At 28.9% G+C, this 22,955-nt stretch overlaps 1 protein-coding gene across 3 annotated transcripts in view; it reads right to left on the bottom strand.

Annotated features, from left to right (window-relative positions):
* Window positions 1–22,955, bottom strand: part of LOC106784870 (T-lymphocyte activation antigen CD86-like) — a 277,467-nt gene that overhangs the window by 58,684 nt on the left and 195,828 nt on the right. For all 3 annotated transcript variants that reach the window (XM_014744840.1, XM_014744855.1, XM_014744848.1), the window contains exon 4: window positions 9,037–9,259. In XM_014744840.1, the coding sequence (XP_014600326.1) occupies window positions 9,037–9,259 (223 nt within the window). The remainder of the gene's footprint in view (window positions 1–9,036; window positions 9,260–22,955) is intronic.

The following is a 22,955-nucleotide window of genomic DNA, read 5'->3' as shown; positions in this document are numbered from 1 at the left end:
CGTTAAGACCTTTATATCCGAGTGTTTCAATACTGAGTTTTTCTATATGATGGTTGTTAAACTTCAATTCGTGTAGAACAACGATAGATTACCAGATTTTCTTTTTCAAAGTTTTAATCGTTAAATACTTTATAAATTGATTTGCTTATATTTCTTATCGATAGAGATTTACCTACGTTTAAATTAATCGAATAGTTCATTATCTCGACGTATTAATAAAAACTTTTATTTTTAATTTCGCTTATTTTTATCCAACATATCGTTAATTTCATTTGAATACGTTCGAAGACATATCGGTGATCATTGATTTAATTTGTTATATATATCTTTCTTCGTTTTTTTTTCTCTTTCTCTCTTTCTTTTTCATTATTCAAATATTTATTCGTATTCTTAAAATAGTGGAAATTTTCAACCAATTTTACTGCTTCCATTTAAATTCGAATTATTGAAAGATAGATATATGATTAGGAAATTAGAAGCATGAAATATTCTCGATATTAAGACGATGTTCGTTTGATTCCATATAATTAAGTTTGCATAAGTAAAATTTCACGTTAGGTAAGGTCGAATTTAAAAATAGGAGAAAAGTCTTTATTAACGTTGACAAACATGTTTAAATGATTTATATGCATAACATATATAGAGAGTATAAGATAAAGATGAGGATATGTTGGTACCCGATTGGTAAACCCCTTTTGGTAACGTTTCATTATTTACTGTATTACAGTGTGTCTCTAATGTATACAGGATCCTCATGGAGTCCAGTTTAAACTACGTTCTCGCTATACTTCTAACTTAATTGGGAACTATCCTTGTGTAAACGTTAGAGAGAACTGAACGTGTAACGAGAAAATGAGAGAAAGAGGGATTGAGAGAGGAAGCTCATTGGTTTAGTGTAATATTTTACAAGGAATTCTATTCAATAGATCGTATATCTACCTTGTCTCGTGCTTCTAGGCTTTTGAAGTAATTGTTTGGACTAACTACTAATTAACTTGTAGGAAATGTATCACAAAAGGGGAGGAACGTTCTTATTGTTAGAATTGAGAAAGACTATATATGTCCTTTAGGCGATTAAAATAAGAGAAACGTTACAATGTTGTCTAAATTATAAACACTGTCATTCAAACGGAACATTGAAATATATTCTCGTATTCTGTCATCGTAGTTTTAATTTTTATAACGAATTATCACGAAAAAATGAATTTAAAATTGAATTTTATTCGGATGTATTTTTGTCATATGTAAAAACGTCGCCGATGTTAAAATGCAATGAAAATAGATTCGTCGATTTTAAAAAAAATGATAATGGACTGAAATATTAATTGGACCAAATATATTTTTTCGTATTCTCTCGTTAGCTATTTTTATTTAATCAAATATGATTTTGATGAAAAACGCTTATCTATTTTTTTTTTAAACTGATATAATCACGTCTACGAATATGGAGAACAATAGATAATATTCTTATCTCGAATTTTTAATAGACACGAAAGCTCATTTATAAAATAAAATGTTCAATCAGTCTATTGTTCTTTCTACTTTTAATTTGAATATTATTATTATATTATCATTGATTAAATCTATCTTTTCCTCATTTATCTTAGATTAATAAAATGAAAGATTGTTAAATCTGATGTAATAATTTTTAGTAAGAGTAAATTTTTAATAATTTTTATATTACATTAAAGTACACTCTTTTTTCTACGCGTAGAATACTTTATAGAGTTATGAAAATCAAATGTAAAGTGCAGAAAATGTCTGTGAATCTAATACTGTAAAGTGTGCATCTTTGCAATTTCTTTGAAAAGTTTCGGTAAATATTTTTTATACTTTTAGCAAATGGATTTTAATAATTTTTATATTAAATTAAAGTGCACTCTTTTGTCTACGCGTAGAACATCATATCAAGTTATAAATTTAGCATGTAAAGTTCAGAAAATGTCACAGAATGCAATGCTGTAAATTGAGCATCTTTGCAATTTCTTTGAAAAGTTTCGGTTAATATTTTTTATACTTTTAGTAAATGGATTTTAATGATTTTTATATTAAATTAAAGTACAATCTTTTGTCTACGCGTAGAATACCATATTGAGTTATGGATCAATCTGAAAAGGTTCTTAAAATGGCAAAGAATGCGATGCTGCAAATTTTTCCTACTTTGCCAGTTCTTTCAAAAGTTTTGGCAAATATTTTTTATACTTTTAGCAAATAGATTTTAATGATTTTTATATTAAATTAAAGTGCACACTTTTAGCTACACGTAGAGTACCTTTTCGAGTAATAAATTAATCTGCAAAGGTTCAAAAAATGGCAAAGAAAAGTTTGCGGATCAGGCATTGTTAACATTGCCTAACGCCAGGCATTGTTAACATTGCCGGGGGAGGTTTGGAACCTAGGCCGGTAATGTTAACAATGCCTGGTTTTAGGCATTATCCACATTGCCTAATCTGCCAACTTTTCTTTGCCATTTTATCAACCTTTGCAAATTGATTTATATCGCGAAAAGGAACTCTACGTGTAGCCAAAAGTGTGCACTTTAATTTAATATAAAAATCATTTAGATTCGCTTGCTCTAAGTATAAAAAATATTTGCCGAAACATTTTAATAAAACGGCAAAGTAGGAAAAATTTGCAGCCTCGTATTCTTTGCCATTTTTTGAACCTTTTCAGATTGATTTATAACTCGATATGGTAATGTACGCGTAGACAAAAGATTGTACTTTAATTTAATATAAAAATCATTAAAATCCATTTGTTAAAAGTATAAAAAATATTTACCGAAACTTTTCAAAGAAATTGCAAAGATGCTCAATTTACAGCATTGCATTCTGTGGCATTTTCTGAACTTTACATGCTAAATTTATAAGTCGATATGGTAATGTACGCGTAGACAAAAGATTGTACTTTAATTTAATATAAGTTTATTTAAAATCTATTCACTTTTAGTATAAAAAATATTTACCGAAACTTTTCAAAGAAATTACAAAAATGCACAATTTACAGCATTGCATTCTCTGACATTTTCTGCACTTTACTTTTGATTTTCATAACTCTACAAAGTATTCTACGTGTAGATAAAAGAGTGTACTTTAATTTAATATAAGATTTATGAGAATGCCGAGGAATTACTAGCAATGGCGGATTTTCGGCTTCGACGGTAACATCTATATATATATATATGAAGTAGCGTTAGTAGTAAAAGACCGAACGTGGTAGGACATGACCGAAAGTGGAATGCATAGTGAGAGAGAGAAAGATAGAAGGTGCGATCAAGCACGACTAAGGACAAACCATGTCACATCGCAGATGTTGCACTCTCTCGAGCTGTCGTTGTCACTTTAGTACAAGTCATTTACAACTTGTTAACGATTATCTTAGCTTGTTTCCTAAGTCATAATCTAAAACAATCGGAATTTTTTCAAAATATTTTTAATTCTTCAACTGTATATTTATTTATTTTTTTTCTCATTTAAGATACTAATTTGTTGTTAGAGAGATTAAAGATTTATTGGGATACAAACATAAAATTAATTAAACATATTACATATTCAATAATTCAGTACTGTTTATTTTGCACAAAATTATTAACCAGTAAAAACAAATTTTACATTGGACAATTAATAAAATTACCAAGCCATACATTCGTCAAGATTTATATAGAAAAATTAAAATAAAATTGATTATGTAACTAATTTTTTTTGAAATATGTTTTTAAAAACATTATTTATACTAACGACTGTGAAAATAAAATATAATCAAATATCTAATAGAAATATATCTGTCTTTTTTTCTTTTTCTATTTATAATCGTCAAATTAGATTTATTTAATTTTATATTAGATCATTGAGATTTGATAGCCTTCTGCATAACTTTGTCCGAATGAGGTAAGGTAACATAGAAAACAAAATATTATGAAAATAAATAAAGAATGAAAAGAAAATTTATGTGAAATTGTTTATTAATTTAAATTAAATTAAATGACTATGTATTATTAATTCTAAACTTCGTTTGCTTCGGGGATCGAATAACAGGCCAGTATGATTACGAGCTTTTATCCGTTCGTAAAGGATGGCTTTAGATAGGTGAAAAGGGAGATGAGATGAGAAGAGGGAGAGAGAGAGAAGATAAGGTTGAAAGTACATGGAAGCTGTTATGCAACAAGCGAAGTAGCTCGGCTAGGTAGAAAGCTTGAATATTGCAATTTGTGGTGCATGCAGAAGGAAAAAGAGACTTTCGATGTATACGACAGTGTAGAATAGAGGGAGGGAGAGAGAGAGAGAGAGAGAGAGAGAGAGAGAGAGAGAGAGAGAGAGAGAGAGAGAGAGATGGGATATGAAATACGATGCTTTCTATGTGAGCTCACGCAATGGGTTTCTTGCCTGGTGAAGCTTCACACTTTAATAATACTTGAAGTTCACGTGTATTGTAAAATAAGTAACGAATCGTAATTTTTAAACTTTACAGAGTTTACTCAAATGAGATCAATTAATCCATAACTGTAATTTATTTCATTAACAAGAATCACTTATTATCTTTAAGGTAATTAGAAACGTTATGTAGACAAAAAAATTAATTAAACATAATATAGATTTCATAATGTGATAATTTTTATTTAGTAAAAAATTATCAACCAGTAAAACAACTCTTATGTTATACAATTATTTAAATTACCAAATTATAGTCCCATTCAGATTGATAAATTAAAGAAAATTTACAATTAAATAAATTATATTACTCATTTTAAAATAAGTCATTTTTTTTTTAAACATTAATTGCATTAATAACAATTATTTATTTCTAAAACCAAGGGTTTTAAGCTGATCGAGAAAAAGATTTCTAATGGACAGATAATGTAAAATAATTAATTTTGATATTATAATAATATATAATTTTTTTGACTTGCAAAATATAATAAACCATAAGTAATAGACGAAAATGTAGAATATTTTAACGTACTTGTATTTTATTTGGACAAAACTTAGTCTTATAATTTTTGTTCCACCACCAGAGATAGTATTATAGTTTAGAGAATTAGTGTAGTATAGTTTTATATTATTTAGTTATAATATATTTGAAATATTATAATTTTGAATAACAAAAATAAAAGTCGTCGGAACGGAGGGTGTTAGTAAAAAGTAATAAAAAGATATAAATGAAGTAAAAAAAAAAAAAAAAGAAATGAAAAAAGAAAGAAAAAAGAGATAAAACCGAATTGGTTATCTGGTTGGATACCTAAATGTCGTAAATGTCATTCAAGAGATAAGATATTTTAAATGTCATTCAAGTTGTCTGGAATTCGAAGAGAAAAATTTTCAAATTGAATGAAAAATTAAATGAATAGAAGGATAGATGGAAAGAAAGAGAGAAAAAGAGAGAGAGAGAAACGAGGATGTGCTTTAAATAATTCAAAGTATTTTCTGTCTTTTCCTTGTTTTCTCATACATATATAAGTGCTTACATACATACATACATTTATCTATAATGAAAATTATTCGTAAAATAAAGAAAATCAGTTTTAATTGAATAAACGTTTAAGTCAATAGAAAAAGATAAATGTATCATCGATTTTATTAGAAAATACATATGTAAATGTTAATAACACGATTTTTAGATAAAGTTCGTAAGAGAATACTCGAAGTGTTATCATTGCTAAATCATTTTTCGAAGGCGTTGACGAAAGAGAAGAGCACTGATCTCGAGTTGGATGTTAATGATAATTAAAGTAGCTTTTTTGAGAGAGACTTCTTACGTGTCAAAGACGACGACGACGACGACGACGACGACGACGATGATGACGTGTCTCATGCGTGGATTAATTTTCTCTGCAAGATTTTCTTGCTCTGTTTCTTTTTAAGAAAAAAAAAAAAAAAAAAAAAAAAAAAAAATTAAAAAAAGAGATCAACAGAGAAAAAGACAAAATATTGAAAGTTAAATGAAAATAAGTAGATAAAATAAGACGATAAGAAAGTGATGAAATTTGGATTGATAATATTTCTTAAATCGGTAGATACCACCATTGGCCGTTTTGGGAAATTTAGAAAAAAGTTTTCTATCAAAATTAACAGGAATGCGAAATAAAAATGGCAGTTAACGGTATCTGAGGGAAATAGTAATGGAAAGAGTAAATAGAATTACAGTTAACCGAAGGGGATTGCTTCGTCCGTGGAAATATTTGCGGACGCTTTGGTAACTGAAAGTTCGAGATCCGCTGTCGGATGAAAGCTAGCTGTGAATGTTGACCCATCTAAAGTCGGTTTATTGATTTTGTCATTTGTCCTATGCAAGAATCCTGCCGGGTGTTGAAACGTTCGAGAAAAATCGAATGATACTGTGAAACGTTTTTTATACTTGCTTTTTTTTCTCTATATTGAATTATAAAATATATCTATATCTATATTTATATATATATCTATATTCGATCGTGTGACAAACGGGATTCATTTTCAGTTACAATTCTGAATGTTAAAATTTTTGATCGATTGGTATATATATATATATATATATATATATATATATACATATGCGTCATATTTTTGTATGATATTTTTTTCTAGTTTATATTAGCGCGTTGATTTATTCTTTAAAGAATTGACGTCAATTTATGAATCACCTGGCATATATATATATAAATATCGTCAATAATAACATTGATACTGATCGAAAGAAATATAACCGATTTATATCTCCGATAAATAGAAATATAATTTATATTATATATTAACGAAATAAACGAGCTTACGATCGCCATTGCTTAAACGCAATAATATCATTTCATTTTGTGAGAATCGTTACTTCGAAAACTTTTTATCGACCTCAGTTTCGTTGGATTTGTTCCACAAATGAAAGTACAAACTCTAAGGGATAACGTATCCTTTATTTCCATTTTTTTCTCCTTTTCTATCTCTTATTCTTTCCCTTTCCCTTTTCCCCTTTTTCCCCTCTTTCTTTTAACTTCTTCTTCTTCTTCTTCTTCTTCTTCTTTGATCGTAAGTAATTACTCAACGAAGGAGAAAAGTACAAGTACTCGTCGAGGGCCTAGCACAAACTAAGTATAGTCGTTGCTCTTTAGGATCATTTGTTAACTGGGTTGTGTTAGGGGTCATGGTCAGGAATGATAAATGATCCATTTCGTTCTCACGTTTACATAGACTCAGATCTTTCTTTTCTTTTTCTTTCTCTCTTTTTCTATTCCTTCTTTTTTCTTAGATATACATATATGTAATCTTCTCTCATACGTTTCATCTTTTAGGATTGGCCACGTTGAAAATAAGAAGAAAATCGTGAGCTACCCATAAGGATGGCCTTACCCTCTTTTTTCATTCCAGCCCTCTTAAACGCATACGTATAACACGATTTCAGAATTTAAAGAGGCTCTTTTCCGGATCGACGTTTTTTAAAGGGTAACTTCGGGCTCGTAACTCGTAACTCATTCGAAAGGGTCATCTAGAAGTAGCTTCGCGATGTAAATCAAGGCTCGTGATTTAGTTGAAACGATTTTTAAATGAATTCTATTTCTTTCCTTTTCTATTTCCATTTCTTTTCTATATTCTTTATTCTTTCTTTCTTTGTTTTTTTTTTTTTTTTTATTTCTTTATTTTCTTTTTCTTTATTTTATGGTTTTGTTTTATTCTTCCGCTTTTATTTCCTCCTCCTCCTCCTCCTACTCTTTTTTCTCTTCATTTTCCTTTTAAATTTCAAAACGATTTCCCTACGAAAGTTTCTTCGGTCTCGTTTCATCAGAAACTTTCACGTTCATCCTTGAGATTTAACTAAGTCGCTTTGACGATATCTCGAAATTGTAAACTCGATCGATTTTTAGTGTGTAAGTACGTTGTATAAATACGTTGATGCGCGCGTATATGTGTGTGTGTGTGTGTCTATTCGTGTAAGAAGGATTCCGAATGTAGATTGGGTAAATATAACGACTTGGATTAAATACTTGAGAAAGGAGAAATGTACGAGTTGAGGCAACATCGATAGACTAGTTCGAAAAGTAAATTATATTTAATATCGGTTATGTGTGTATTAGTTCATGAGTTTCCTAGTTAGAAAATCGAGTTAGATTTTCAATATTTTTTGTATACGAATGGAATGACTATTTTTAATCGATTTTTTCTTTTTTTTTTTTTTTTTTTTTATTTCTTTTCTTTTCTTCGTTCGTTGTTTTAGATTCAAATAAAATATATTTTATTGACTGTTAATATCTCAGAGATTTATAATATTTGAGTTTAGTAATATAAAAAACTATTAAATTTTAAATGAAATTTTTTGATCGATCGAGCCAAAAGGAAAAAAACAAGAAAAAAAAATACAAAATGAAAATCACGTTGAGTAATTTACTTTCAAGCCAGTAAGAAATTTGTCGCACAACATTTGAGATAATCATTTTTTGTTATTATTATGGTAATAAAGATTTTTGAAACGATGTTACATTAGTATCTAATTAAATTGCTTAAAATATAAATGAAACTTTTTTGAAAATTTAAGTGTAACATGATATAGAATTAATTATTATTATTATTTTGAATGTAATAAAAGTAGAAAAAGATTGCGAGATACTAAGCGTGGAAATAAACGTTATTAAAAAGAAAAAAAATGAATGGTATGATTATTTGTAATTAATGTTTAATACGAATGGAAGATATCAGAGAGCAATCGTAGGTGTTCGATTGGCATTGGTCCAAGTTTTAAGCTTGAGCTTAAATTCGGGCGTAGCAGGGAACGGGGACTAGACGATAGTAAACTGGGACAGCTACAGATTAGAATTAACTAATTGTCGTGTGTATGTACATTGCCCGCTGATTGAACACGACACTGTTACTATTTATTTTAACCAATCGTGACGTCTCTTTTCATTAAAAGACACGAAACCACGGAAACCACTCGTGGCTCGATCAAATTCTTTATACTTTTTTTTAATAAAGACGAGTTTGATTGGGAAAAAAGGAAACCGTAAAGAAAATAAAAGAAAAAAAAAAAGACAAGAAGATGAATTATTTTTAATTTCGAAAAAAGAGGGGTATACTAACTCACCGATCACGTTCAAATGCACGAAATGGCTCATGTGCGGAGTTGTCGAGACCTGGCACTCGTAAATACCGCTATCTCGATGTTGCGGATATTTTATTTGGAGCGTCCAATCCTCCGATTGAGCTTTGTGAATTGCACGAAATCTCTGATCGTTCGTGTATGTGTACTGACCGATCGTCAGTAAGTGAATGTCCCTGTGCCGGATCCATGAAACTTGGAGGGTCATCTGAAAAAATAAATAAAAAGGAAAAAAAGAAATTACTTTTACTTTCGTATATTACATTTCCATCAAATATTTTTAATTAAACTTTATATGTATATATTTTCTCTCTTTTCTAAGATATATCTGTAGATTGAAAGATAGAGAGAGAGAGAGAGAAAAAGAAATAATTAAATTAATTTATTGAAAAATAACATTCAGAAGAGCAGAGATAAGTAATTATATATAAAAGTATCATTCTTTTCTATTCTCTTTAAATTAATTTAATCCAATCGGGAAATGAATATTATATGCCTGACTAGTTTTCATAGACAATTAATTCATTCCCCCAATAACAAAGTATAAAAGTGAACATTTAAAAAAGTAGATATTCCATTAATTGATTCATTATTAATGAAATAAAGTATCTGAAAATGAGGGTGTAATCGATTATTGCATTCAAACGGATATAACGAATGAATAGATACAAAGCTATTTGTTTTGAAATGATCAAGTGGAAATGATAGATATTGTCATGATATGTTTATTTTTATTTCAATTCTACGCGCGTCAAGCGAATAGAATATATTTTTTCAATGTAGATTGAAAACAGATCAAAAAGTTTTCAATGGAAATTGTTCGAAAGAAGAAAGTGAAATTGGCCTTAGCCGAAGATTCGAATTTTTGTTGGTGGTTAGGAAGTAACAGGCACAACGTGGCAGGATGAGTCCTTTATCGTTGGCTACAATTGAAAATTAATCCTCGGAGGTTGGGAAACTTAATTCAGGAAAGGGAAATACGAAAGACGATGCCACCACTCCGATGTACATATACTTCGTGTATAGTATAGTATAATGAAATATTATATAGTATAGTATATTATAGTAGAGTATAGTATAATATAGTATAGTATAGCATAATATAGTATATTATAGTATATTATAGTATAGTATAGTATATGTGTTAGTATATGTATAGGAGATTAGACTGGCTTTCAGGATTTCGCGAGGTCTTTCTCCTCTTAGGCGGCTCGCTGAATTAATAGAGTCGCTTTGCATATCGTTGGGGAAGTTAGCGAGCAAGATAAAATAGCTTAGAGTTAGGTGCGATAATTGGACACGGTTGATTCTACTCAGTTGACGAGTAAATATTTGTGTACTTTGTTAAAACAGAAGCGAAGTTAATCGAACGAGCTATTGGTCTGCTACTTATTGGTAATGATTGTACCTTTAAAAATGTCATCCTCATCGAATTCGAAGTTTTTGATTAAGCGTCATATTCGTAAGGAATAGAACATTGATTTATAATAACGAAAAAGTTTCGTAAAAGAACATAAATATTCAACTCTCTTTTGAGCTAGTCAAATGAATTTATTTGAAAGTTTTGTACGTTTCTTTTATACAATCTTATCGTTCTCGTTTTTTTCTCGTTGTCGTTTATATCATTAATTTCGAGTAACGTTCATACTTGTCATCGCGAAATTGTACGAATTTCCAAATGAAATTTGTAAGAGGAAAAGAGAGAGAGAGAGAGAGAAGAAAGAGAAAGCAAATCTGTATTTCAACATATGACAATACTTTTTCAAAAAGATTCTTTCTTTTTCTCTATTTCTAATTTTCTATCTTTCTTTTATTCTTTCTTTAAATCTTTGTTTAGCATCTATTCTTCTTCTTCTTCTTCTATCCTTGTCTTTTTTATTTTTCTGATATACGAGTTATCAGAAAAGTTTCAACGACGCGCTGACGTTGCCTCTTTCAAGTACGGCTAGCAAAGATGCCTGAGATAAGATTCTATGGGAGACCAAGAAACGTAATGTAACTTCTTCTCATTCTCCTATTTTCTTATACTTCTATTCTCGTATCTCTTACAAATTCGTATATTTATTTATTTAGAAATTATTATTTTCTTTTCGAAATATCAACGTTGATTTTAAGGAAATTGTACTTTGGCTCTTCTTTTTTTTTTTCTTTTACATGATCCGATATTTTATTTGAACATTTTAAAAGTATAAATATCACGAGATAATTTTGTAAAATATTCATTGAAATTAACTTATATAGAAAATTGATTCACTTAAGAGAGTTAAATGATTTTAAAGAAAAAAGATGATATTTATTTTTCGTTTATTATTTAAAAATTTTCCAGATCAACTTTTTCTTTTTTTAATTTAATAAGAACCAATGTATTTTATCTTATCACAAATTATGCTAAATAAAAAAATATAACTTTCGTTCGAAATATATAATATATTATCCAACTTGAATATTCCGAATTTAGTAGATTAACACCAATGTATTAGGTTCGCTATACTACAATTAAATAGTTATAATTTATGATATGTCAATATATCGATACTTATTGTTTTCGGTGTAATTGTTTTCATCATTGTCGTAGTTCTGTATCATAGAACACATAGCAACACATTAAAGTAACGACATCGCGAACGAACAGTCGTTATCGTTTACCTATGTATATATTCAATATACAAGCCGATTTTCTCTCTCCGTTTCTCTTCCTTCTATAACTATATATATAGGAGTCGCTCTTTGCATAGCAATATTGTTGTCCTATGCAAACGATTTATGTTTCGTACCACCATTACGCTTTCAGCGACCTACTCCAAGTCCATCTAATTTACGTATGCTCTTTCGCACGACTGAAAGGATCTCTCATCATCTTGAGAAATTCTATAACTGTACTAATAGATATATGTTTCATTCATATATTTATACATACACACACACACACATATGTATATATATAAATATTTTGTTTTTCCTTTTTCTCAATAAATGAATATATTTAATAATTTAAATCGTTTTTAAATCGTACCGAATTTTATCTAAATATTATTCTTTTTAATTGTATACCAAACGTTGTGTGTGCAAATTTTAGAGTTAAATCTGAATTTATGGGTTATAAGATGTATTGTTTTTTATTTAGTGAAAGGTTTTAAAGTCCATTTAATTTTTTTTTTTTTTTTAAATAAATCTACATTTTGTTTATAATGGAGATATATCAAATGGGAACAAATAAGCGACTTTTATTTGAAATATTGTTTTATTTATCTTCAATTTTTCTCAAATAAAAATTTGTATTTGTGCTTAATTTTGAAGACTCGGCATAGGATATTTAGCTACATGGAAATATGTATTTTCTATTTAAATATACAGTTAAAATTTTTATGATTTTCAAAGAAACAGTTATGCCGTTGTCGAAAATAATGAATTACCTGCACTTCCTGGAAGCTGTGAATGAAATGAGAATGATTTTGATGGAGACAAAATGTTCTATGTCGAGAAAAACGATCTTATCTAAGGCGCTTTATGATTTCCTCGTGAGAATGATTTTAGCAAATCTAATAAATTCAACCATTTCGAGTAAATTCTCATAGAAACCTTTAAATTGAAATTTCTAATAATATTCGAGTGGGAAAGTCCATTGTCTACACGTTATAATAACAGATAATTTATTATTTCTATCGATTTAAGATGATTTTTATTAATTTAATATATTTGTGTTCATTTAATATAAAAATAATAATACTAAAAAGAATCAAATGTTAAAGAAATAAAATATGAAATATTAAAAAATAATAATTAAGTATAACCTACTTGTAGTTGACTGATCGATAGCCGAAATCAACGAAAAGCTTATTTTTAAACTTCCGGTCAATAAACACCCAAAAATCGGTTGCCGTTAAGTAATATGGTAACATTAATTAACTTTTTGTTCCTTAAAAAATCACGAACAACTCTACGACATTAATATATACACTAAATAAAATTTATACACAATTTCGTAATTTAAATTAAAATGCATTAAAAAGTAAAGTCATACACACGTGAGAAATTGGAAAATAAATGGAACTCCGGCTTAATCGAAATTAACGCGATAAGTAAAATGAATGGCTAATGAATCCGTCGTTTTCCAATGATTTTATCCCTCGGCAAAAACAATAACGCTTATCTTTGTCACGAGATTTCTCAATCGTTAAATAAATCGCGGTCGTGTGTTTGTATAAACGATTAATAAACGCCCATCGTAAAATTCTGGATAGGGAAAAAAAAAAAAAATGAAAGAAAAAAAATGTTATGTACGTATAGGTATGCATATATCTATATATACATGTATATAAATTTATATATACATATGTATATATATATATATATATATATAGATATATGAAAACCACGAGGAATGAAATATATGAGTTCGTTTTAATCTCGCAAGCCTTCTCGTACCGTCCATTCGATCGGCGAAAGAATCATTTCTATTTAAACTTCATGTCGATTAAATGTATAGTCATATCAATCTAATTCCTTCCTCCCCTTCTCCTTTCCTATCTCTCCCTCTCTTTTCCTCTCTCTCTCTCTATCTGTCTGTCTCTCTCTCTCTCGCTTATTCTCTATTTTTTTGTCTTCACAAAATAATAAACGAAATCGATGAAAATCTCGTTGATTGTGCTGGTTCCATAAAATTTCCAATTAAAAGAGCTTTAGAAAGTGGATACCAAATTCGTAAATGTGCGATTATACGTGTAGAATAATACGATTATTTTTTCTACATACGGTACAATAAATGGTTTATAAAATACATTTTTTAATTTCATGAAAAATTTGGTTAAAATTTTCTCTTTATTGTTTTTTCTTTTTTTTTTTTTTGTGTGTGTGTGTTTTTTTTTAAATTCGAATGCATATATTATTTATATATTTGCATCGTTTATTTTACGTTGATATAGATTTAATATTATAAGAGATAAGATTATTGTAATAGAAGGGAATAATACGGTTTGTATGATTTATTACATCTATTATTATTTGTTAAATAATAATTTATCACGAAATTAAGTTTTACCCAATGTTCTGTAAATTACACTATAATTTTCGGCCTTTCAAATAAATGAATTTCAAGACACACATTATAGAATTCCACTTTATCCGTGTTAGTTCTAATAATTTATGAACTTTCGGTTATATTCAAACTGTCAGCCGAAGTACCGACGCCTTGTGAATAGAAATAACGTAAATCATATTAGAACGATAGAATCCTGCTTTCTATGTATATGTGTGTTTTTGTGTATGTGGATGGTACGTATGCGCACTTAATATTATATGTAATATTAAATCGATACCAATATATTATAATTTCTAACTTGATATTAATCATTGTTGTTAAGAAATATGGAATTATGCGTATATAAATTTTGTTGGTTTAAATTTTGAAATTTGTCTGACCAACTGTTAACCTTTACTACTGAAAGCTTGAAATTATATTCTCTAATACTTACATCATGTTAAGAAGGAAGAGTTAAATAACAAAAAATACAATGAATTGATATCAGTATACTGAATGTATCTAAAGAGGAGGGGGGAACAATTTGAGTATTTGCAAAGTTGCACCGATGCACTCTTATCAAAAATTATACCACTTGATGATAGAATTTGTCGAACAAAATGCAATTTTTTTTCTACAAATTTTCTACTATTTGCAAAAAATTTTTCTATCTCGAAGGTAATAATTTTCATTAAAAAAAAAAACCTCAGAATTATTCTTAGAAATATATTTTGAATTTATTATAAATAATATAATTTGTTTGTGTGTGTATGTCTGATCAATTATGAACTTTTACTACTGATTTTAGATACTTTTGATAAAATACTAAAATCAGGATATAATAAAGAAAAATTGAATAGTAAGAAATATAAGGAACGATTTTTGATATAAAGAGAAATCGACTATCTCAAGTTAAAACTCTCTTTTTTCTTCCTTCACATTCTCGGGGATCACAATCGACGTTCCTAAAGGAGACGAATATCGTTTCGCATCATCCAGCGTTCTTCGGTCTGCTTATCTAGCGAGGTCATAGTCGCCCTAAGGGTCAGCAGAAGTCTATTTATCCCACGGGATTGCGCCCTTTCTCGCACAATTTCATCCTGGCAATCTCCATCTTCTATCCGAAGCATCGGTCCGAAAACGTTTTTTCTTTCCTCTTTCTTTGAATCACCGAGTCGCGTCTCTTTCTCTCTTATTTTTACTCTTTCTATCTCTCATTCAACTTTTCTATCCATCTTCTTCTTCTTCTTCTTTCTTTCTTTCTACTCTGTCGTCCTTTTCTTGCCTCAAATTGGAATCATCTAACGCTCATTTAACGTGGAATTACTCGATTATCTCTTTCATATTTCAAAAGAGATCTTTTTAACATTGAATCGAATAAATTGAACTGTGATTAATATATTAATGTTGTTGTTTTTTTTTTTTTTTTCTAAAGTCACAATGGTGAATTGTAATTTTCGTATTGGTATTATAGGAAACTATGATTACGATTTATTCTATTTTCTAGACAAATAATTATTTAGGTTCAAAATATGAATCAATCTTTTTACATTGAACTGTGAAATTTACACGACATTGTGTGATATATTTTTAAATGTATTTATGAGAAAACAATTTTTGATAAAATATATAAATATTTGCTTATTTAAAAATAAATAATTTTAGTATAATTCCTTGATTGTGTACTATATTTCATTTCAGTTTAATCTTGGAAAGGTAAAGGGGTTTCGTATATGTTTGAAAACATATTCTTACTTATATGCATACATAAGTTGGCTTTGCAGTACAATTTGCTCGATGTACTTTCATTTGTTCTCCGCCGTTTGATATAATGCCTCATCTCGACTCAAGAGGGAAAGAGCTTGTTCGAATTACAACAAGGAAAACGAATAAAGCATGTGCGTAAATATTTCGTGGTTCTAAGGCGCTTTTAGTGTTGCTGTACGTTTGCGGTTTTACTTTACGTGCCGTTTAACGAATTAAAAATCTAATAAAACTTTTCAAGATAAAAAAAAAAAAAAGATAAAAATTCAACAAGTATTCGTATAATCTTTTCTCAAAGTAATTAAATAACCAAGTATAAAGTGGAGCTTTTAGTTTGTAGAATAATTTTTTTTTTTTTTTTTTTTTTTTTTTATGTTTCGCGAATATTAAACATTGCTCGTTCGTTCTACTTACAAGCATCCCTCTGTGTCTGATCAAATACTGATAACTACTACCTTACTTTATATTTATCAGTAATTAACGAAAGTACCGAGAGTCAAATAAATTAGTGAAAAGAATATTAAATATAGAATTAATCAAGTTTCATTCTATAATTAAAGTCTTACATACGTCCAGAATTTTTCAAAAATCGATTTTTTTTTTTTAACAGATTGTTGTTATCTATAGTTTTAAGATTATTTCTGTAAAAGTCGATTGCAAAAATTCCCTATAGATTCAAAGTTATGGTAGAAAATGTGACTGCCCGACGAGAATTTGTGTGCGTGGATTTGTCCTTTGTTTGAGACACTAAAAATTTTAAACGCTTTTTTCTCGAAACTACTTTTTCCACTACTTTTACCACGGTCTGCATGATAACTCATACAGTTTTTAATATTTTTTCATGCGATTTTTTGTAAATATTCGAAATCGTTTTCTCTATAGTTTTTGTCGAGCCGAATTTTGTATAATTTGATTTAAAAATTTTATAAAAAGTAATTAAAGTGTACAATTTATGACGTAAAACGCGTACTTTTTTTTTTTAAACTGTCATAAATTGCTAAATTTTCCGAAATTTCAAATTCTGGCTCGACAGACTATTTATTTTACAATAAGTTTTTTAAATTCACATATATTCTTATGATACAATATAATAAAATTATTAAAAGTTCATAGTTCATTGTTGCAAATCGAAATAATTAGAAATATCATATATCTCGTTACTTTCGCGTCTTTCTTTTCGAAATCGATTTGAGAATATTTAACATCCGAATACATTTACACCATTCTATTATTAGGTCTATCCGTTTTTCTCGGTTCAACGAAGTCAAACAACTACGATGAAAGCTCGCTCGTTGTTTTCCATAGTTACGTAAAGGGATCCTGGCTAACTATCGCCAATTAGAGTCCTTAGGTACCATAATGGGCTTTCAATATCCTCAACAAGTTTGCCGGAAGGTAGACATCCAACGACTTTCAATGTTCTCTTTCTATCCACTAGATTTTTCTTTCATTTTATGCTATCTCACTCTTCTCGTCGGGCATTTTTTTTCTTTTTCTTCCTTATTTTTTTTCCTCTACTCTCTCTCTCTCTCTCTCTCTCTCTTTATCTATCATTTTTTTTCTTCTTAAAACGAGTACACTTTCAAATAATTTATCTCTCGCTACGAGCTTCGTTCCAACGTCTCGTAAACGTCGTTTCAGTAGCGCTTAACGTGTGATATGATTGAATTTGACGACGTTAAGAGTAAGATCGATTCACTGGAAAGAAAAAAGTTTGTTTTTCATTTTATTTTTTGTTTTTTTTTTTCATTTTTATACATAAAATAATTTTCATTTTTCTTATTGTGCACGCACATGTGCACGCGTTTTCTCAATCGTCTGATTATCAGAACTTAACACTAAATTTATCGTAACTTCACGTATACCTATTCCTATCGTGAGTGAACAAATGATCGCTTAAAAAAAAACACCGTTATATCTTAATATTGATTGAGATTTTAGTCAACTGAATAATGAACGATATATTTTCTTTTATTTTTAGAAAAGAATAATATAAATTTGATACGTTTCCAGAGAAAATTTTTGTACAGTTCACAGAATTCTTACAAATTGACCACATTTTTACAAATTGCGGTCATATGATCGCGCGTGGTAGATTTATTATTTAGAATTTAGCTTGTTCTTGTTCAGTTCTTTCATATTACATTTGCTTGTTCCTCGATGCACCTGCGATAGATCTTGTGGACTTAAATATAGCGAGAACCAGCTCTCTCTTAAATAAATATAGATAAGAGTTTTATGATATTCTATCGATATCTAACAATGGAGTTTGCTATCATTTTGCACGTTTAGTTTTAAAAAAGAAAAATGGGTGGTCTCTATATGTGTCGGCAATGCTTTTGGTTGTCGTAACTAAGAAAAATATCTGCCTATGATTCTCCGGAATATTTTACAATTTACATTTTACCTAAATCTTGACGCAACATTTTTAATCTCTAATTTGTAAACGAAAAATCGAGAAGAAAATCGTGAAACGTTCTTTATACAAAAAAAGAAATAATTATTTGTTCGCTCGCGACACAATGAATATAATGTCGAATATCTACAATTTTCGTTTTGTAATTGACCGTAAATTTATTTCTCTAAGTAGTTATCAAAGATTTCTTTCTCTCTCTCTCTCTCTCTCTCTATCTTTTTCTTTTCTCTCCTTTCGTAGAATATATACGATCTATTCATTCTTAGCTATTTCTTCTTCTTCTTCTTCTTCTTCTTCCATTAAGGACATGCCCTTTTCTTATTCCCTTTTCAAAGTCCTCGAAATTTTCTCTAACGTCGATCTCTCAAATGGAAAACCTAGCGAGAGAGACCGATCTTTCTACTTATCTTTTGCCAACTTTTACGAAGTTATAAAAGTGAAGGCGCAAACTTTATCAATCTTTAAGTAAATCTCGAGGAAATTCGAATAATAATAGCACCGGGAATGAAATTCATCAAAAAAAAAAAAAAAAAAAAGAAGTAAAGAAAAGAAAGAAAGGATTTTTTATGCGTAATTCCAGATGAGATTAAAGTTCGTGTATTAGTAAAACAAGTCTCTCTTTAAAATTGTTATTTTCAATAATTAAAACAGTCTTACAGATATTGTAACAAGTTATATCATTTTTTTTTTATCTTTCATTAGATAAATATTTGTGATTGGATTGATAAAATGTTAATTTTAACATAAAAAAACACATTTCTATTTTCGATCAAATTAATTTTCATTTAAGAAGATACAGAAAAATTAATTTTTTTGTTAATGTTCCATCCTCTTTTGACAAGCTAATATTGTAAATGCAGTAAGTATAAGATTTTTCCTATTAACTATCAACAATGTAGTTTGGCTATTCGCGAAAGTTAAACCAAAAGTTTTCCTACTTATTTTTGTCGCAGTAAATTCCTATCGGTAATACCTAAGTATATACGAATATATGTGTATACATGTATACACATATAGGTGTTTCGTATGGCCAATGCAAACTAACCAGTTGGTGGAACGAAGTTAATTTCGTAGCATTCACAGTTGAATAAACGGGTGAAACGCTTACAGGGTATTGTCGACGGAATTTCGGCTTACTGATCAAAAATCTATACGAACTAACCTTCTTTTCGTGATCGTACCGAGTAAAAAGTTATTTTGTCAGCAAAATTTCATACTTCTTTCTTTTCTCTCGTTAACAATTCGATTGTCATTTGTTTTTTTTTTTTTCTTACAAATACACGTAGCACAATTAAAACTTTGATTTTCGCTTTGGGAAATCAAATTTTGATATTAAAATAAGTTCATTTAAATAAATGTAAATCATTTAACAAGTATTATAATTAATACAATTTAGGTATTATAATTTAACAAGTATAATAAATGTGTTAATAGTTGAAACAAAATGTCAGTTCTACTGATTAGAGAATAGACGAACTTACTACTCGAAATTACAATGTTACATTTCAAAGAAGTTTCTCATGAACTATTATGAAATAGATGAACTCATGAAAGTTTATGACGGGATTATGATAATCCAAAAGTTAAATCGATAGACATAGTACAGTAATAGACGGTGTCATTGACATCAAACTTCATTTTCGAGATCTGATTGGAGAATATGGTTCAACTTGAAACAGCAATAGCTGCGATGTTACTGATTCTCGTAATGCTCTTAATACAAAGAGAGATAGAGATAGAGAGAAGTAAAATAATTCATGATTAGTTCGACAAGCTGTATCGTAAATCCACGAAAGCCTCGTTGTTTCGTTGCCCTTGACAAACTCGAAATGTTTGTCTTCCACTAACGAAGCTTAGTATCGTTCTAGTAGACCCATATACCTCTCCCTCCCCCTCCCTCCTACTCTAAAGTAATCGCTTGATATGACACAACTTCACCTGTTGCTACTTTTTACGTATGATTGCTTAAACACCTTAAAAGATGATCTTGTTACTCATTATACTTTGAAATAATAATAAATATTCATTTAAAAATATGCTTATATATGTTAAGTAAATTGAAATCATAAATATTTATTTAACGTTATTATTTATTTAATTATTAAAGAAACATCAAACGAGAGAGATATACTTTTTTTGCATATTTACAATTAATTTTTATGAAAATAAAAATTATATTCATTTGTGCTGACAATTATTTATATAATATTTTTTATAATGAAGATATTGTAATATATAAATGAGAAATGAATGAAAAGCATAGACCAAGTTTCAATTTATTTATAGATTTTTCACCAAGAATCACTATGTGGTTGAATCTGATCAAATAGGAAGGCAGATATATATATATATATATATAAATTGGAAATTCAATTTATTTAACAATGAAAAAGCACACTGGGAAGTAGAATAATATTTTAATATAATATTAATAAAGCTTAAATACATACTTTCGTTATATTTCACGAAATTCCTAAAAGCGTTAAGGAATTTTCTTTAGTCGTCGCGCGTTTATCTCTTTCATACTACCAGGTGGTATGTAAATATGAAACCGTTGCTCATAAACAACATATTTTGTGTTTCTTAAACGAAATAATTAACCTTTATTTCTTTATGACACAAGATTTATTAATTTTTATATATTCGTGTTTTAACTAAGAATTATTTTTATTCTTTAAAAAGAAAAATAATAAAGATATGAAAAATAAAAATTCAAAAGGATAATAATAAGCGAGAGTAATTTTGTCGGTCCATTTCCTTCTTGGATGAAAAGCATGTTGAATTGTCGAGGTCGTCGTCGTTTTCGTCGTCGTTGGTAAAGCTTAGGTACCTCCAAGGGACAACATTTATTACTGGGCGAATGGCTTTCGTGGTACAACAATGTGTCCTAACAAAACTAGCGTGCAGATAGGCCGCTAACGCACGTATTTCCATTCGGACATTCGCCAACTTTGTATTGCCAAAAATACGGAGAGAGAGAGAGATAGAGAGATAGAGAGAGAGAAAGAAAATCTATGAGACAGATGGATACTAAGAAAGTGGAAGATGGAGTACTCACATTTGCAAAGATGTATATATAATGAGTTACAGGAGTATTCGTATCAGTTTCCATCTTAAATTTTAAATAATTCATATTTACTTTTATAATGCAAACTTTCCAAATTTCTATCTACACAGAAAACTATTTTATGATTATTATAAATTTTTTCAAATAAAGATTGCATAGAAACGTTTTTATTCTTATTGTTAGGGAAATATAATTTTATATAAATGATAACAAAAATTCTTACGAATGTGTTTATACTTAGAGAAGATTTAAACAAAATACAATGATTTGTTTTGTAAATGGTATTTGGTTTGATTTTCTCTGTATTTTATAATATTTTTAAAACGATTGGTTACACTTTCGTGAAATTTATATTTTTTTGATAATTAATATGTAAAAATAAAAAAATTATACTTTTCATACAATCAAATTTTTATATCAATTTATAAGTTTAATTATTTTAAAATATGTTTCTCTCTCTCTCTATCTATAAGAATTGAAAAACATTGCATTACAAGCAGATATTAATTGTTTAAAAATTTATATTAATGATACGAATACTCCTGTGTTACTCGATTTATATGTATATTAGACAAAATAGAAGAAAAAAAAAAAACACAAAAATAGAGATTTAAAAATACAAAAGAGAAAGAAAGAAAGTATTTACTAAGAACGTATATAGTATATTAGAAAATAGAAAGAGAATAAGAAGAGTGAGGAAAGTGAGAGAGAAAGAGAGACAGAAAATAAAGGGTGCTTGCATGTCACGGTCTAGTTTGTCTGCCCTTTCCCTACCAACAACAATCCTATCGGTTAACCATTCATCTTCGTGACGTACTTCGCTGCAGTCTTTTACGATGTTTCTCTTCATGGTGGAATGGGGCAAGGAGAATGGGAGCGAATGGGATAGTAAGGGAAAGAGCATGAGAGCTTTCTGTTTGCTCCCGTGAGGGTGGACTGAGAAATTTTCTGCGGCTTCCGCATTCTCTCTTTTTCTTTTTTCTTTTTCCTTTTCTTTTTCTATTTCTATTTCACTGTCCAAGCATCGTAGACAGAGCAAACTTTCGCTAGACGGAAAGTGGGAAACCCAATTTTTCGAGAAACTCCCACTTGTTCCCTTTTACGTGTGGAATTTTGAAGATCTAGCTTGAAGATCGATAGATTCCTAAGGTCTTAGCTGACTCTGTACTTCTACAAAATATCTTTCTCGATTTCGAGGATTCTTTCTGAAGAAGGAATTTCTACGATTTGTCCGAGTATGGGATAAATCAAAGATATCGGGTGACGTTGGAAATATCTTGCTGCTTCGTGCGAAATAACGAACGAGAATAAGGATTTCTTTATATGTTCAAAAGAGGAAGAATAATATTATATTCAAAGATAAGAGGAAATATTCTTGAATTATACCAATTTTTAATTTTTTAAGATAAATGTCTACTTTTTTTTTTTTTACAACGAAAAATTATCTTAAAAGTTTTAGTTTTTTAGTTGAATTGGGTGAGATCTTTCAAGGTCGTTATGGAAATGGGAACATCGCATGAAAGAACATAACCATGGAAACCTTACGAAAAATGTTATAGAGCATGGTTCCATGCGATACAACGAATATCGTACGTCGTCGTCGTCGTTTATCGATGTATATATATATATATATATATATA

This window comes from Polistes canadensis, unplaced genomic scaffold (genome assembly GCF_001313835.1).
Source record: "Polistes canadensis isolate GaletaPanama2010 unplaced genomic scaffold, ASM131383v1 scaffold_2, whole genome shotgun sequence".
In the NCBI taxonomy this organism is placed as follows: domain Eukaryota; kingdom Metazoa; phylum Arthropoda; class Insecta; order Hymenoptera; family Vespidae; genus Polistes; species Polistes canadensis.
This window is presented reverse-complemented; position numbering and strand designations above follow the sequence as displayed.